The 15,470-nt window shown below is 42.3% G+C and overlaps 1 protein-coding gene across 4 annotated transcripts in view; it reads right to left on the reverse strand.

Moving 5' to 3' along the window:
* Positions 1 to 15,470, reverse strand: part of EXO5 (exonuclease 5) — a 491,361-nt gene that overhangs the window by 4,865 nt on the left and 471,026 nt on the right. Inside the window, exon 1 of one of the 4 annotated variants that reach the window (XM_084651335.1) lies at positions 600 to 750. The exons of the other annotated variants lie outside the window; for them this stretch is intronic. Coding sequence (XP_084507461.1) covers positions 600 to 691 — 92 coding nt within the window. The 5' untranslated portion in view covers positions 692 to 750. Of the gene's footprint in view, positions 1 to 599; positions 751 to 15,470 lie in introns of those variants that run through there. 4 annotated transcript variants of the gene reach the window in all.

Raw genomic sequence — 15,470 nt, forward strand, 5'->3', positions numbered from 1 at the left:
AAGTTAGGGACACACTAGTATAGTTCCTACTGTCCTCTGTGAAAACCCCAGTAAGGAGCAGTCGTTTATTTTCAGTGAGCATGAGCCAGATTAGGGCAAGTTTGGACCTGTCTCACACCCTCCCATGCGGATGTCCAGCTCAGCCCCGGAGCAAAAGGAAAGTCTCCCTGAGTTAGGAATCTAGATGCTGGGAGCAGGGAACAATTGCTCGGATGGAGATTTGATCTTCAGGACTCCTTGGGGAGGCTACAAGCCTTGGCTCCCCCCCAGCCCTGTTTAAGGCAGGGGGCCAGTTCGCTGCCCCCTGCCTTCGGGAGCGAAGGGGGTACAGGACCCTACCCTGCTTTGGCAAGCACCCAGGATGCAGCCCAATTTGGGGGCTGCTTCCCAGAGGCCTGGGGGGGGGGGTGCAGCTCTTCTAGGAGCAGCCAAAGAAGCCCTCCGGGGGTTACCGGGGAAGAGCCATAGCAAGCTGGAGTTGGGATGCAGCATGGGGGTGGGGGCGAGCTCCGGGAGCTGCCGCCCCCCTAGGCTTTGGAGGTGAGGGGGGGCGGTTTACAGGCGACCCCCGAAGCTGGGGAGAGTCGGGCAGCGCCTACCCCGGCTGCAGCGCGTCGTCCCCCGCCTCCTCCAGCAGCCGCAGCAGCTCGGAGTCGCTGAGCTCGCCAGGCTCGGAGCCCTGCCCCGCCATGGACGCTTGAATCGCAGCCCGTGCTCCGCCTCCCCCTGCGCGCTGGGGCGAGCACGGCTCGGAGGAGGGGCAGGGGGCTGGTCTCCACCCGGGTCCCTTCCCTCCAGCTCCAGCCCCCTCCCACGGTGTTCTCCTTCCTCCTCCCCTTCTCTAGTCCCATGCCCTAGGACCCCGCACAGCAGAGACTGCAGAAATGCGCATGAATAAGGACCAGTAATGGAGACACGGGGTCAGCCCCCAAGCCGCCTGAGAAGGCCAGCCCCAGCAGAGGCATTATGCATTGTGAAAAGGAGGACGTGTGGCACCTTAGAGACTAACCTTAAAGACTTGAGCATAAGCTTTCAGTGAGCTACAGCTCACTTCATGGGATGCATAAAGTGGAAAATACAGTGAGGATATTTATATACACACAGACCATGAAAAAGTGGGTGTTTATCATACACATTGTAAGGAGAGGTTTCAGAGTAACAGCCCTGTTAGTCTGTATTCGTAAAAAGAAAAGGAGTACTTGTGGCACCTTAGAGACTAACCAATTTATTAGAGCATAAGCTTTCGTGAGCTACAGCTCACTTCCTCGATATGCATCTGAGGAAGTGAGCTGTAGCTCAGGAAAGCTTATGCTCTAATAAATTGGTTAGTCTCTAAGGTGCCACAAGTACTCCTTTTCTTATTGTAAGGAGAGTGATCACTTAAGATGAGCTATTACCAGCAGGAGAGTGGTGTGGGGGGAGAGAAAACCTTTTGAAGTGATAATCAAGGTAGACCATTTCCAGGAGTTAACAAGAACGTCTGAGGAATGGTGTGTGTGTGGGGGGGGGGGGTGGGGGTGGCGAGGAATAAACAAGGGGAAATAGTTTTACTTTGTATAATGACTCAACCGCTCCCAGTCTCTATTCAAGCCTAAGTTAACTGTATCCAATTTGCAAATTAATTCCAATTCAGCAGTCTCTCCTTGGAGTCTGTTTTCAAAGTTTTTTTGTTGAAGAATAGTCACTTTTAGATCAGAAATCGAGTGGCCAGACAGATTGAAGTGTTCTCCGACTGGTTTATGAATGTTATAATTCTTGATGTCTGATTTGTGTCCATTTATTCTTTTACGTAGAGACTGTCCAGTTTGCCCAATGTACATGGCGGAGGGGCATTGCTGGCACATGATGGCATATATCACATTGCAGGTGAATGAGCCTCTGATAGTGTGACTGATGGTGTGGCTATCAGAGGCTCATTAATTATAACATTCAAAAACCAGTTGGAGAACACTTCAACCTCCCTGGTCACTCTATTTCAGACCTAAAAGTCACAAGTCTCCCCAAAAAAACACCCTCAAAAACAGACTCCAACGAGAGAGACTGCTGAATTGGAATTAATTTGCAAATCAGATACAATTAACTTAGGCTTGAATAGAGACTGGGAGCAGTTGACTCCTTATACAAAGTAAAACTATTTCCCCTTGTTTATTCCTCCCCTCCCTCCCCCCCCCCCCCCCCCCACTGTTCCTCAGAGGTTCTTGTTAACTTCTGGAAATGTGCTGGAAATGGCCCACCTTGATTATCACTTCAAAAGTTTCTCTCTCTCCCCACCCCACTCTCCTGCTGGTAATAGCTCATCTTAAGTGATCACTCTCCTTACAATGTGTATGATAAACACCCATTTTTTCATCGTCTGTGTGTATATAAATCTCCTCACTGTATTTTCCACTTTATGCATCCAATGAAGTGAGCGGTAGCTCACGAAAGCTTATGCTCAAATAAATTGGTTAGTCTCTAAGGTGCCACAAGTACTCCTTTTCTTTTTGCGAATACAGACTAACATGGCTGCTACTCTGAAACCTGTCATTATGCATTGTATTCGCCCCCGCCCCCCAGCAGAGATTTCTGGCTCTTTTACTCTTCGCTTTCAGCTTGTCCAGCCAATATCAGGGAATGGAAAGGCAGGGTATCCTACCAGGTCCCAGGCTGTATTTGATATTAAACTGATATCCCCCATTTAGCAAATCCTGATTCGGCCTTCCTCAGGCAGCCTCGCCAACTCTCCTGAATTTACTGCGATCCTGGCAGTATGGGGTGTCTTTTGTAAAGCCCCAGCTCCTGGATTCACGGCCCTGCAAATCTGCAGGTATCCACTTTATATCCACAGACCCATTTTGGGGGAATTGCGGATACAAAATTTTTATCCATGCAGGGCCCTAGTCATGTGAATACACGAGAGTTTCATAGAATCATAGAATATCAGGGTTGGAAGGGACCTCAGGAGGTCATCTAGTCCAACCCCCTCCTCAAAGCAGGGCCAATCCCCAACTCATCTCTCATTAAAAAAAAAAAGCTTCTAGCAGAAAAAAAAAAAGCTTGAAAATGTGATCCAAGTGCATCCTCAAGGCTCAGAAAGCAGAAGTCAAAACAATATATACAGGGTTCAACTCATTTGTTTTAAAAACTCATGCTTTTGTAAGCCAATCTCATGATATTTTGTAGCCTGACATGATGTTTGACAACATTCTAATAGCGTGTGATTTTTATGGGGCACGCACCTTTCCAGTGCTTTGTTCCTGTCCTTGGGTGTAAATCAACATTTTCTCAGCACAGCTCTGAGAATAGGAAGTGTTACTTTAGGTGTTCTTCACTGCTGGTTATGCTAGGGCTGTCAGGTTAAAGCAGGAGCTACTGTCTGCATGAGTCTCAAGGGTAGCAGTGTCGTGACACAGCAAAACCAGATAAAGATGTGTCAGGTGAAAGGTTTATCCAAAGGGAGGCTGTGTCTACGGAATTAGTGGGTGAGTCAGTCACACGCAGGTGTCTCTGGCTCAATGCTGGAAACCTGACAGAGCTGACAGGCTGAATGTATTTGTTCAAAGTCATGCTGGAAAGAATACGATTAGGCTAAGCTTTTAAAAGCCTTGACCCCCAGCTCACATCAACACAGAGACAAGTTTCACACCTCCCTTCTTGTTCCGCTGTCTCCTTGCCTCTACTGCAGGTAAGTAATGCCATTTCTTCACATGACAGAGCCTTACATATGACTCCTTCAGACTTCACTTCTGTTTTCTAAGCTCTTCCTGCACGGATGTTATAACCTATTCACTGTATCTGCGGCTGAGGACTGAAGCTGGGTTATTAAAAATGGATTTAAAATGTATTCCTCCCCCCCACATAATTTTCCATGTCTGTTGCAACAATAGGAGAATGTCTTCAAAGGCAAAGGAGGAGCATGGCAGCTGTACAGACAGGGATGCCTGACAGCACTTTCTCCTAGACCTTGTCTGACAAGCGTTCTTTAATCTTTACCAAATGCTATACTCTTCTGCCTTCCCAGATCCATTGGCTGTCAACATTCACATGAGAAACTTAAGTCTCTCTAAATTAAGTTAGATTGAGTTGGTTATGCTAGAGGAGAAAGTATTATCTTCTGTCTACTAATTCTAACCATAAAAGAACATCCTGGGGGAAAGTTATGAGATATAATGGGTACCTGGCAGAATCTGGTTGCTACATTGCAATAGACCACGTGCTGACTCGAAATAAGTTACGCAAAATTACTCCAGACAAGTTACGGAATGACCATTGAGCATGTCTGACCCTGACACTATTGTTTGCCTAAAGGAATGGTAAACAAGAAGCAAAGTGTGCCAGCCCCTCATTGCTAAGCACCATTCTAAATAGATGGTCAAACAGTCTTCTCATCAGCTCTTCAAAGCAAGCCTGAGGTGTGCTTTATCAAAGACAGGCTAGATGCAGATAGTGTTAGTCTAATGAAATCCCAGATTTTTAAGGCCAGAAGGGACCACTGTGATCACTGAGTCTGACCTGCAGTATAACACAGGCTATAAAAGCTCACCCAGTAATCTTTACCGTAAGCCATAATTCTGATTGGGTTAGAGTATCCCTTTTAGAAAGGCATCCAGGACAGGTCTACACTACAAACCTACATCAGTATAACTATGTGGCTCAGGGGTCTGAGCGATGCAGTTGTACTGACCTAAGCCCCATTGTAGCTAGCGCCCGGTTGACGGGAGAACTTCTCCTGTTGACATAGCTACCACCACTTCTCACGGAGGGGGATTAACTATGCTGATGGGAGAAGCTCTCCTGTCAGTGTAGTAGCATCTTCACTAAGCTTTTTAAGAGTAGACCTGCCCCCCCAGTATTGATTGAAAGACTTCAAGTGATGGAGAATCCACCACACCTCTTGGACAGTTGTTCCAATGGTTAATTACCTTCGCTGGTGAAAAAAATTGAATCTTATTTCTTATTGGAATTTATCTAGCTTCAGCTTTTTACCATTGGACCTCATTCTGATTTTTACTGCTAGATCAAAGAACCATTACTATCAAACATCTCTTCTTCATGTAGGTACTTGTAGATTGTGATCAAGTCACCTCTTAACCCTTCTCTTGCATAAACTAAATTGACTGAGCTTCTTAGGTCTCCGACAGCAGTGCCCATGACAGGTAATAGAAAGTTTTGAGGAGGTAGGATATGATAAAGTATTACTCTTCTGTCAGAGAAGAGTTAATGTTGGCAGAACGAACAAGGATACAAGCTGGGAAGGATTATGCCTTTATTCAGGCTCTCCAATATAGGCACCATACCAGCTTCTCTTCATGAAAACCTCACTCTGTTAAAAGCCTGTTGGTTATTTAAATCCACTTTCCTGGGAGAACTCCACAAAGGGAATCATCTCAAGGTTATACAAAACAATGGGAGAGGGCTCATACAAAAGGTCTTAGAGATCTCTCTTTCTGGCAGAGATCTGGATGTAGTTTTTTCCCTACCCACAAATTAAAACTGAGTGTGGCAATAAATGTTTAGTGCTCTTAAACTTGGCAAGGGAGATGCTGATTAATGTTACCAGGTGCACGTATATAATACAAGCTAGAATGATTTTGTGTCTCTAGATACCTTTCCTTTTTTATTGGAAAGAGTACGGAGGCTTAGGCTGTACATCACGCACATGGTACAACGCTCCCTTGACCAGGGACTTTTTACAGCTTGGCATGGACACTAACATCTGTTTACTGTGGGCTTCTACCCAGCTATTTCTCGGATGGGCTACTACTGAGACTTGGGCAATAGCCCACTGCTGCAAGTGTCCCTATTAATATCACTCTAGGCCAGAAAGAGTTTAATGTAACAGATGTATCATTCATTATAAAGGAATGGCCACCTTATGGGAACATGGAATTCCCTGAAAAAATCTTCTTTTTTACACTGTGACAAGAATAAAAAGTGAGCAAACCAGATTGCTGTTACACAGAGAAAGTAATACCCAAACATCATAATATGTGACCATTGTAAAGTTAATCCAGAGGCAATAATGCTGCAGTGACAGTTAGCTTTTGATCTTCGGTCTACAGTTTTATATCCCACAGCACTGCATTTCCTGAAAATGTAGGACATGCTGGTCTTTTTTCAGGCTACAAATCCACTGCATCTATTTAGTCACTTACAGCACGAAACCACAGAAACCCATATTCACTAAAATTGTTGGCTGAAATTCTTAGAGAGATTCAATACCCAGTTCCTATTAATTTTAAAAAGAATTGTGTATCCAAATCTCCTCACCAGCTTTGAAAATCCCAGCCCTGTTGGGCATTTTGAGGCACTTAAAAAGTGAATTGGGGGAGACCAGTCACCCAGGCACAGGAACATAACAGGGATCACCCAATAATAAACGGCTGTAATGTGATGTCAGTACACATTGCACCACCTATGTTTGGGGACATCTGGGGGCATGTCACTAAAGCATCAACAAATGATTTCCAGTGCCTAACACCATTCCTATTACTGCTTCTTGAAAAGGGCTGAAGAACAAAGTGATATTTTCAGGGTTAACTAAAGGCCCTTGCATCAAAATAGCTGACTTTTCCAAGGATTTTGGGGTTAGCCTTATGATTAAAGGTACTTGCCCCATGGTGTACACTGTTAACACGGCAGGAGTGCCTGACCTTTACTGAACCAAGGGTTACATCAGAAATGTTCCAGAGCCTTGAATTTGCATTAAAAGGAGCAGAATGTATTTTTCTTCTCTTTTAATAGGGAACTACAGCCAGAAGGGTGAGAGGTCTCAGCATGCAATGCTCCATCTTGATCTGAGGAACAGGTGTGCTGGGAAGGGTTGCCTCTCAGTAATAAAGACAAGGTCACACCTGGGTCCAACTGTAAAATACTTATATGCTTTCTTTGCACGATGCTTTGGCAACTGTTCTATGACCATCCCCAGCATTCGGGAAAATAGCAGCCAGGGTGAATACAGACACACAAAAGTTTCAGACTAACAAGTTCCAAAAGGGAAAACAAAATCCTTCTACAGCAGAAGCAGTTTCTCAAGGTATTCATCTTAACAGCAGGAAGAAAAGACCTGAAGTGTCAACACCTCCATTATAGAAATTATTAGACCATTTATCTCTGTAAACCTACTGAAAAGGTTACACTGGCCACCTGTCTGCACGTTTATTTAAGAAACTGCCTCACAGGAAGAAATATAGAGACAAAGCAGAGCTGTCTCTCACACACGCACACAAATACACACACAATGTTTAGTAAGTACCATGGAGTCAGGTTTTGTCAAGAGGGAGGCTACTCAGTGATTCTATTCACCGGATAACCATCCAGCTCAGACTCAGACATTTTACGCTTCCAGAAACATCTAGCCCCAGACCCTCAAATGTATTTAGGAACCTAAATATCTTTGAGGATCCGGGCTCTAGTTCACACGGGGCATTCTCAGAGGCTGAATAAGTATTTGCACCATCACATGATACCTATCCTTAGAACACCCCCACACCCCCTCAGATTTGTTCTCTGGGTCAAATGCAGAGAGTCAGCACAGGGCCTATGCACTACTTAATTCCCCATTAAACCATTTTGAGGGGTATGTAGAGTTATGCAGGCTCCTACACAAAGCTGAAATCCCCTCCAGGCCCCAATCCAGTTTTCTCTGGCATCCTACTCAAGGCTCAATTAATCCGTCAGTGGGTCCTAGGCCCCATACATTTATGGGCCCCTACTGTCTCATGAACAACAACAAATTGCCGCACAGCTCGCTCACCACACCAGGCTAGCTATGCTGTGGTTCTGCTGGACTGGCTGCTCGTCCTGCTGCTTCGTGGGGTGCTGTTCATCATGGCAGAGGGCTAACTGGGCCAAATTTGAGTGAGTGATGTTGGGTAGGAGCTGTCTTTTTGTTATTGGTCTGTAGCACATCTAGCACAGTCAGCCCCTGTCCTCTTACTGGGGTTCCTAAATGCCAGCCTAATAAGCAGCACTTAATTATGCAATATTTGTGATGTCACCCGTTTTCCTTTTGGAGCAGGCACCTCCCATTTGGTTCCTTCGCCAGCACTCAAACAATTCAATTCTATGGCGAAATCTTAAATCCCATGACTTTCGAGAGGATTTGAAACACTCAGAAACCTGCTGCTCCTGTACCAGAGATCCCTGCTGAGTCTTACTTTGGAGTTTAACAAAAGTGGTAGTGGCTTGGTTCCATTGGCTTACACTTGCTCAGAGTTTGGAATGCAAGCACCTTTGGTACCTTCTCTTATTTATGCTGTAATCATTCCCCAACTGAACACTGATGTCTACATTATTCGGATTTGCAGTGTCAGCATTTCCATTTGATGGGATTTGTGAGCTAGCATAGGTTTACTGATTCCCCAATTTTTTGCCATTGTCAATATGTGTGAATGAAAATTAAATATGGTTGGCTATTTTAAAACGGTTTAATATTATCTTCAGAGCTTATCAGACTTGGCATAACAGTGTAATACATCTATTAGGGAAGTAGACAAGACTATCTTTCTTTTTAATGAAAAACTAGGTGTACCAGATAATCATTTTGGGTTTTCATGATTAAAAATCTCAAGCATAATTTATCAAGTAACTTGGTAGCTACCGTAAGAAAATATAATGAATAAAATCCAAGCACCTCTTCTAAGTTACTGGTACAGATCTTGATTACAGTAATTTTTATGTACTATTGGATAAAGTGGTGTGTTTTAGGAATTAGGTAATGGGTAATGCAGTATAGACACAAACTATTGTAGCAGCCTGCTATGCATTTAGTTTAATAGAAACAGTCAAACACTCAGGACCTTTCTCCAGGAAAATACTTGGTACGACACAGATAAGAAAAATAAGTATCCATATCCAATTACTTTAATTATAACCCTGTGATTTCATTTAATAAGAGGCTTAGAAGTTTATGGCTAGATTTATACTTCCATTAGGTTTTTGATAATAATGGATATTTACTTCTCTCATCCATTAAATATCGTCCCAAAAGCTGTTGAAAATTATGGAAAACAGTGAAAGAAATTGATAGGCTCTCTTTGCAAAATTAGAACTTTTGTGCACATGTGAGTGTCTTAAACATACAGCTTTACATGCTGGAGAGCAACTGAAAATACAAATCTGCCAGTTTCAGCAGCGGCGTGGTGCCTCAAAAGAAAAAAAAAAAAAAGGTTTCAAATTTTATCATCCACAGCTTCTCTTCAAATACAAAGACTTCCTATTTTGTTCACCAGATGGCACTGATGAAACAGAAATAAAAATACAGTACTATCCTCTCAGATCTCTTTCATTGGACAGGACACTCTTGCTTCTGCAAAACCTATCAGGGTTTATCCTCACCTTGAAAACTGATAATAATTCCCAACCACGTGGAGGGCCACATTTAATCTAACTGAGGAGTAATTTACTCGACAAGCAGTCCCACTGATTTCAATGGGATTATATGAGGAGTAAGATACTAGTTTGAGTATATGTGACAGAATCTGATTTGACTGCAGGCTGTATTTTAAGACTTCCATGGTCCACCATTTGCATACTCTTGTCCTAGGATCAGAATTATTGGATGAGATTTACTGAACTAAGGGTGATTACAATCAACTGTGTAGCTGAGATTCAGAAAAAAAACCTGATGTTCCAACCTATGTCCACAGAGCTGTAGAGCAAAACCCAAAGACACTACTGGAAATTCTCTTATACTTTCTTAAAAAAATACATCTGGACTCTAGGGGGCAGATCCTCAACTGGTGTCATTTGCCACAGCTCCACAAGTTCAAGATAAGACACAAGCAAACATGACTGTACTTCATTGGTACTTCCTGATAAGTTAGCATCAGCAGGAGTGTGAGTAATGATTTGATGCCTCTCCTGCCAAGCATCAATTACATTATTATTTAGGTAGTGTTTAGGTATTATTTAGGTAGTGCCTCTCTTCCCTCCCCCCCCCCATTTGTATTTAAAGCTACTTTGGAGGGTTTTAAAGCTTGCGTGGGAGGGTAGGAAGGCTATAAGCGGGGAAACCCTCTCTCCGACATGTTCCTGCTACTTGCATGCCTGAGGATATGAGACAGGGAGGAAGGTGATCAGAAGGAGAAGAAGAAACTGTCAAAATGTACTCAAACTTGCATTTTTTGTCTCCAATTTTTTGGCATTTCTCTGGCTACATCCAAGCTAGATATTGTGCATTTCATTTTATACGGTATTGTAACCTTGGGCGAAGAGCACAGACCAGCAATGGCTGTCTGGCGTTATCAAGCTACTCTCTGAGCACTGTGCAGGGAGCTTTTCCTTTTTCATATTGCCTGGAGGGAATCTCCAAAGTTAGTACATATCATCTTTAACCAGCAATGAGGAAAGAAAAATACATACTTTTTTGGTAGCTGTTGTGAAGGCTAGGTGCACGGGTCACAGAGGGTACAGATTATATAGCTGTATACCACAGCTCAAGCTGCATTGATGGCAAAGTTATGTATTGTGAACAAAAACAATAATATGTTTTTCCATTGCTTCAGGGAAATTCCCTACCCTGTCTCTGGCAATTTTGGGAATAGATATGTTCCTGGGCAATGTCAAATAATTTTTCACAGCTTTCTAGATTTTTAAGGACCAGAAGAGACCATTATGTTCATCTAGTCTGACCTCCTGCAGAACACAGACCATAGAATGACCCAGTGATTCCGGCATTAAGCTGCAAAACTTGTGGCTGATCTGTTTTAGAAAGACATCCAGCCTTAATTTAAAGATCCCAAGTGACAGCAAGTTAAGCCATCCCAATGGTTAATTACCCTCAGCAGTAACAACTTGCATCTTATTTCCAGTTCTTCTTTGAACAAATAAAAAGTTTATTTTTCCATAGAGCTCTGTGGAAATTGGATACATACATCTTGAGTGAATATTCTGATGGAACCCTTCTGTGGAGCTGATGAATGTACCAAATATAGTACTCTCTCGAGAGCCTCTATGCTGCACATAAATTTCATTTCACTATCGTGCCACCAAAATTGCATATCTACTAACACAAAAGGCCTGATTCTAATTTAAACTAAAAATAGCATAAAGGGGTCTTCAAGTAGACATAAATTACACTGACACCTATTTAAGGCCCTTTTACACTGCCAGAGGGATGGAGCACGAACGTAAATGGGAATCAAGTTTTTTAATCCATGTTTCAAATAGAGCTATATTCTACACATCAAAGCTCAATACCAGTTCTGGCCATTTTTATTAGGAACCACAGAGTGGCAGCATTGCCTTGAGTGAGAAAGAGCATTCTCCTTGATCATATATAATTGCTTCATACTTGATGATTAAAAATAAAAATCCAATTCATATGAATGAATGCAGATGAGGCCATAGAAATTAAAAATAATATATTTTTTATCTTAGAAGCTCAGAGTTGGGAGATTCAGGTGGAATGGCCAAGTGTCTATTTGCAACCTCAGAGATAGCAAAAGGCACCTCAGAAGTCACAGCCAATAAGTGTGTCCTTGAAAATCCAACTGGACAACTGGATTGCTAGAATCACTTTCCTAATGTCTATCAAGATGCACTGCAAAAATAAACAACATCGGATCTTTGTTTTCCTGGTGTCAGTAAAGTTCCCCTTAGAAGGGATTATGTTTATCTACTACATTTTAACAAAGTGTAACATTTCAAAGAACTTTTGCCCTTATCAGAGGAAGCAAACGTGTGAATTTTGCTTGAAAGCTTTCCAACTTTATGTTGTTTGAGAGAATGGGACCACATATACCAGTCAACTTGAGTTAATTGATTTCCAGAGTTCTTTGAGGAATAAAAGGCTAATGGACTGAACTTTTGCTCATTTAAAAAAGTCTTTTACATCACTGTAGCTTCATTCTCTTCAATGTTGTTACTCCTGATTTACATTGGTGCAAGTGAATGGGAATCGGGTGCTAAACCTTATCTATCTAGGCTGTAAAAGTGATTCAGCTTACAGGAATGCAAAAATGTAGCCCACTGGCCTGAAGTGGAGCTATGCCAATTTACACTGGCTGAGGATCTGGCCCATAAAATGTAAATTAAGATTAGTAACTTTTTCCCTTGATCTGGATACAGGACTTCTAAATCTCTTTCACTAGATGATGTTTGTAAGAAATTCAAATCAGAGAGACAGCCCCTCAGCTACTAGCCTAGCTCCATTGACGTTGGTGGAGTCAATGGAATGATGCGGATTTACACCAGTTGAGGATCTGGCTGAGAGTTCAAGAATTTAGGAGAATTACTAGGATGGGAAAAATTGCTCATGGCCAAACTTTCAAATTTTTAGGTGCCTCTGTTGTCCGATGCCCAATGTGAGAATTCCTAGGGCCTGATTTTCAGAGCTTCTGCAGTGCCAACTGAAGTCAACAGGAGTTGTGATATCTCAGAACCTCTGAAAACTAGTCCCGAAGGCCCTTACTTCAGTGGCACCAGGTGACTTTACCCCCTTCATGAGAAGAATTTCTAGGGGGAACGGAGCTGCCATAGTGCCCATGGAGTCACTGGGGGAAAGGAGGTATGGCTGGAGCACCTCTGTGGTCTGTTTGTATACAGCTGCTGGAAGAGGCTTTTAGGGTTCTGTGACTTACTGTGTATAATAAACATCTAGCTTAAAAATAGCCTTTTTCCAAAATATATATATTTTTTAATCTTGCTATATGAAAAAACAAACACAAATAAAACCCCATCCTTCAGTTTGCTTCCATCTGCAGTGGATGGATCTCCATAGCTGGAATCCTCTACATTACCTAGTTTGAGAGACAGCTGAAGGTCTGTGTTGCTCATGCTATGATGATAGGGACCCAAAGAATAACTGGATATCTAAGAATTGGGATAAGTATCAGGACAACAGGATAGATGGACTGCTGGTTGAGTCTGCAAGCCACAATTTCTAAAAATGTATTAGTAGACATGGCTGTAACATCTACAGTGTCCTAAGCAACAAGGCTATGTTCTTAAAGAAGTTTTCAGAGCTTTCTCCTCTGCATTTGCCTTCATCAGCTATGTTAATAAAAATTATGCCAGTTAACTGAGAGGAGCCCTTTGAAGTTTCCACCATATGGCAAAAAATTGAGACATTTGTATGAACTTTGATTTTCTAAACAGTTTGATCTTGAGCATAATCCTACAAGAGGCTCAGCAAAAATGAAGGGTGATTGGGGAAAACAGTCATATCATAAGAACAGATTTAGGGGACATATTTCCTGCAGAAACTGGGGACCTCTTTGTGAACATCCTGATTGCTGCATAATTAATGTTCGAGTTGGACTGTGACAGAAGAAATGCTTTGCCAGCGATGAGACCTTTATGCGAACTTCATAGTCATGTTCAGTCAATGCACATATATTTGTACTGAGTGCTAAAGACAAATGGGTCTTTACTGAAGGTTTTCTTTGCAACCGTAATAACGAGAATTTTTTTTTTTAAACAAAAGCTGAGATTCTGGAGAACAAAATGTCAGAGAGGGACTGGCGCAGCATATGGGCATGTACTGGCTGTTTCTGAGCCTTGCCTAAGTCTGCAGTCCATCTGTGACTCTCTTTAGGAAGTCTTGGACCCTTTATGGGCCTGCAGATTAAGATGGCGCAAATAGGACATGAGGCGAATTGGTATCTCTCTCTCTTTCAACAGCAAGTCTGTTCATATATTAAAATATTAGAAACACAACCAAAGTGTTATGTTGAAACAAAACCTATTTCTATAACTAAGGAAATTCTCATAGCAAATACTTTGTTAATAGAAGAATAGAAATGTAGGGCTGGAAGGGAGATCATCTAAGTTAAGGTGTGGAATTTAAAGATAAGAAAGTCAGGAAATCCTCATTCCACTGAATTCTACAACTCACCCATTGTAGGTAAATACAACAATAAGGCCATTCATTACCTTATCATTAGGGAAAATTGTATGGCTTGCTTACTTGCTGGAGGTTTCTCCTTTCCTTTGTACAGAACAACCACCGGTGGAGAGCCAGAGATGTAAAAATGCCTCCTATTCTGGTGCAGGAAACTTTTGTGAGGGAGGCAGTGTAACTTTTCTGTCCTAATGAGAAAGTTTCTTTGATTATTCCCCCAATACCTGATCTGCTCTTTTGTATGTGGCCTGCTCTAGGGTTTCCCCAGGGAAACCCGAGTATACAACATGCTAAGGAAGCCCGCAAAAGCATGGAATTTAGGGCTCCCATGCAAAAAGTGTACTGGAGAAGTCTTGGAAGCTGTATCAGTGGTTTCAGTTCACTGATCACTGAAAGGTAAGGAGAGGAGATCATTAATTACGTACTTCCAATGAAGTACAACAAAGATTTTGATTTGGTTCAAGAGCTGATTTAAGGTTTTGCCAGTTCCTATATTCTCAGAGTCGGTATTCTTTTCCCTAACTGCAATTCTGTCCCTAATTGTAATTCATCTCTCCAGGGGAAAGTCAAGTTTGGAGAGGAATAGCGCTAGACAAATCTTTCTATCCCACGTATATAGTAGTGATTGTAACTACGTGATAAATTGCTGGACTGTGTGATAAATCGCACTGCCACTTTATACTCTGTCCACTAATCCATCACCCCTTTGGCTTTTTCTTACTTTCCACAATCACTCAGCAGCTTCAAATAACATTTTCCTGGGAGTGCTTGTGTATGTGGGGTCGGAAGGGGGGGGGGTGGAAGGGGGGGAGGGGAGCGGGGAAAGGGAGGGATCACCCTAATTAACCCGCTACAACATATTTCCTTCTTTTGCCCAATTGTAGCATTTCCCCTCCAAAATGATGTTTTAGTGAGTCTTTGGGATATAGAAATGGTCATTCTGTATCAGACCAGTGGCCCACCTTATCAGATATTCTACATGTGACAGGGGAAATTGCCATATGCTTTAAGTGTTTATTCAGTCCTCATTAAAGTGACAGGTTTAAGATTTGCTGTTTTATGGCTCTGCAGAGCTAGAAATGGGAGTGACCCACTGGAAAGAAAAGATTCCCATCTTCTCATCTGACCCAATGACACTTTCAGCTGCTCTTGGACAGACCCAAAATACCAAAGACTAATTTTATGATATCTTTATGTTGAGAAAACAATGTTATTTTCAGAGCCATTTCAAAGGCATTCCTTTTAATTTATTGCTTCCTCTGAGCCCTGAACCATTGTACTCATGGTTCAGGAAAGCCTGGTTTTACAGGTGGAGGGATACAAAGGATAAGTCTGTGAACATTTCTAAAACACAGTAAATCTTTTCTAAAAAATTAACCTTGCCACTCAAGCCTCTCTCTTAATTCTCCTGCACTGTGCATCTGTATCCAGATGATCTACGTGACAGGCCCGACTAGAAAACTTCTGTGTCTGATTTGGGTCTGAATCTCAATATTCAGAGCTGGTTGAAATTTTAATTTAAAATTTTTTAAAATATACAGAATGATTGTAATTAAAATGTTTGGACATTTTTCTTCATTTTTCTATGCTGTTAGTTGACTTTTTCAAAAATTTGAATGTCAAATTCCTGGGGTGGGCGGGGGGG

The sequence above is a fragment of the Lepidochelys olivacea genome, assembly GCF_965140295.1.
Source record: "Lepidochelys olivacea isolate rLepOli2 genome assembly, chromosome: 17".
Lineage (NCBI taxonomy): Eukaryota > Metazoa > Chordata > Testudines > Cheloniidae > Lepidochelys > Lepidochelys olivacea.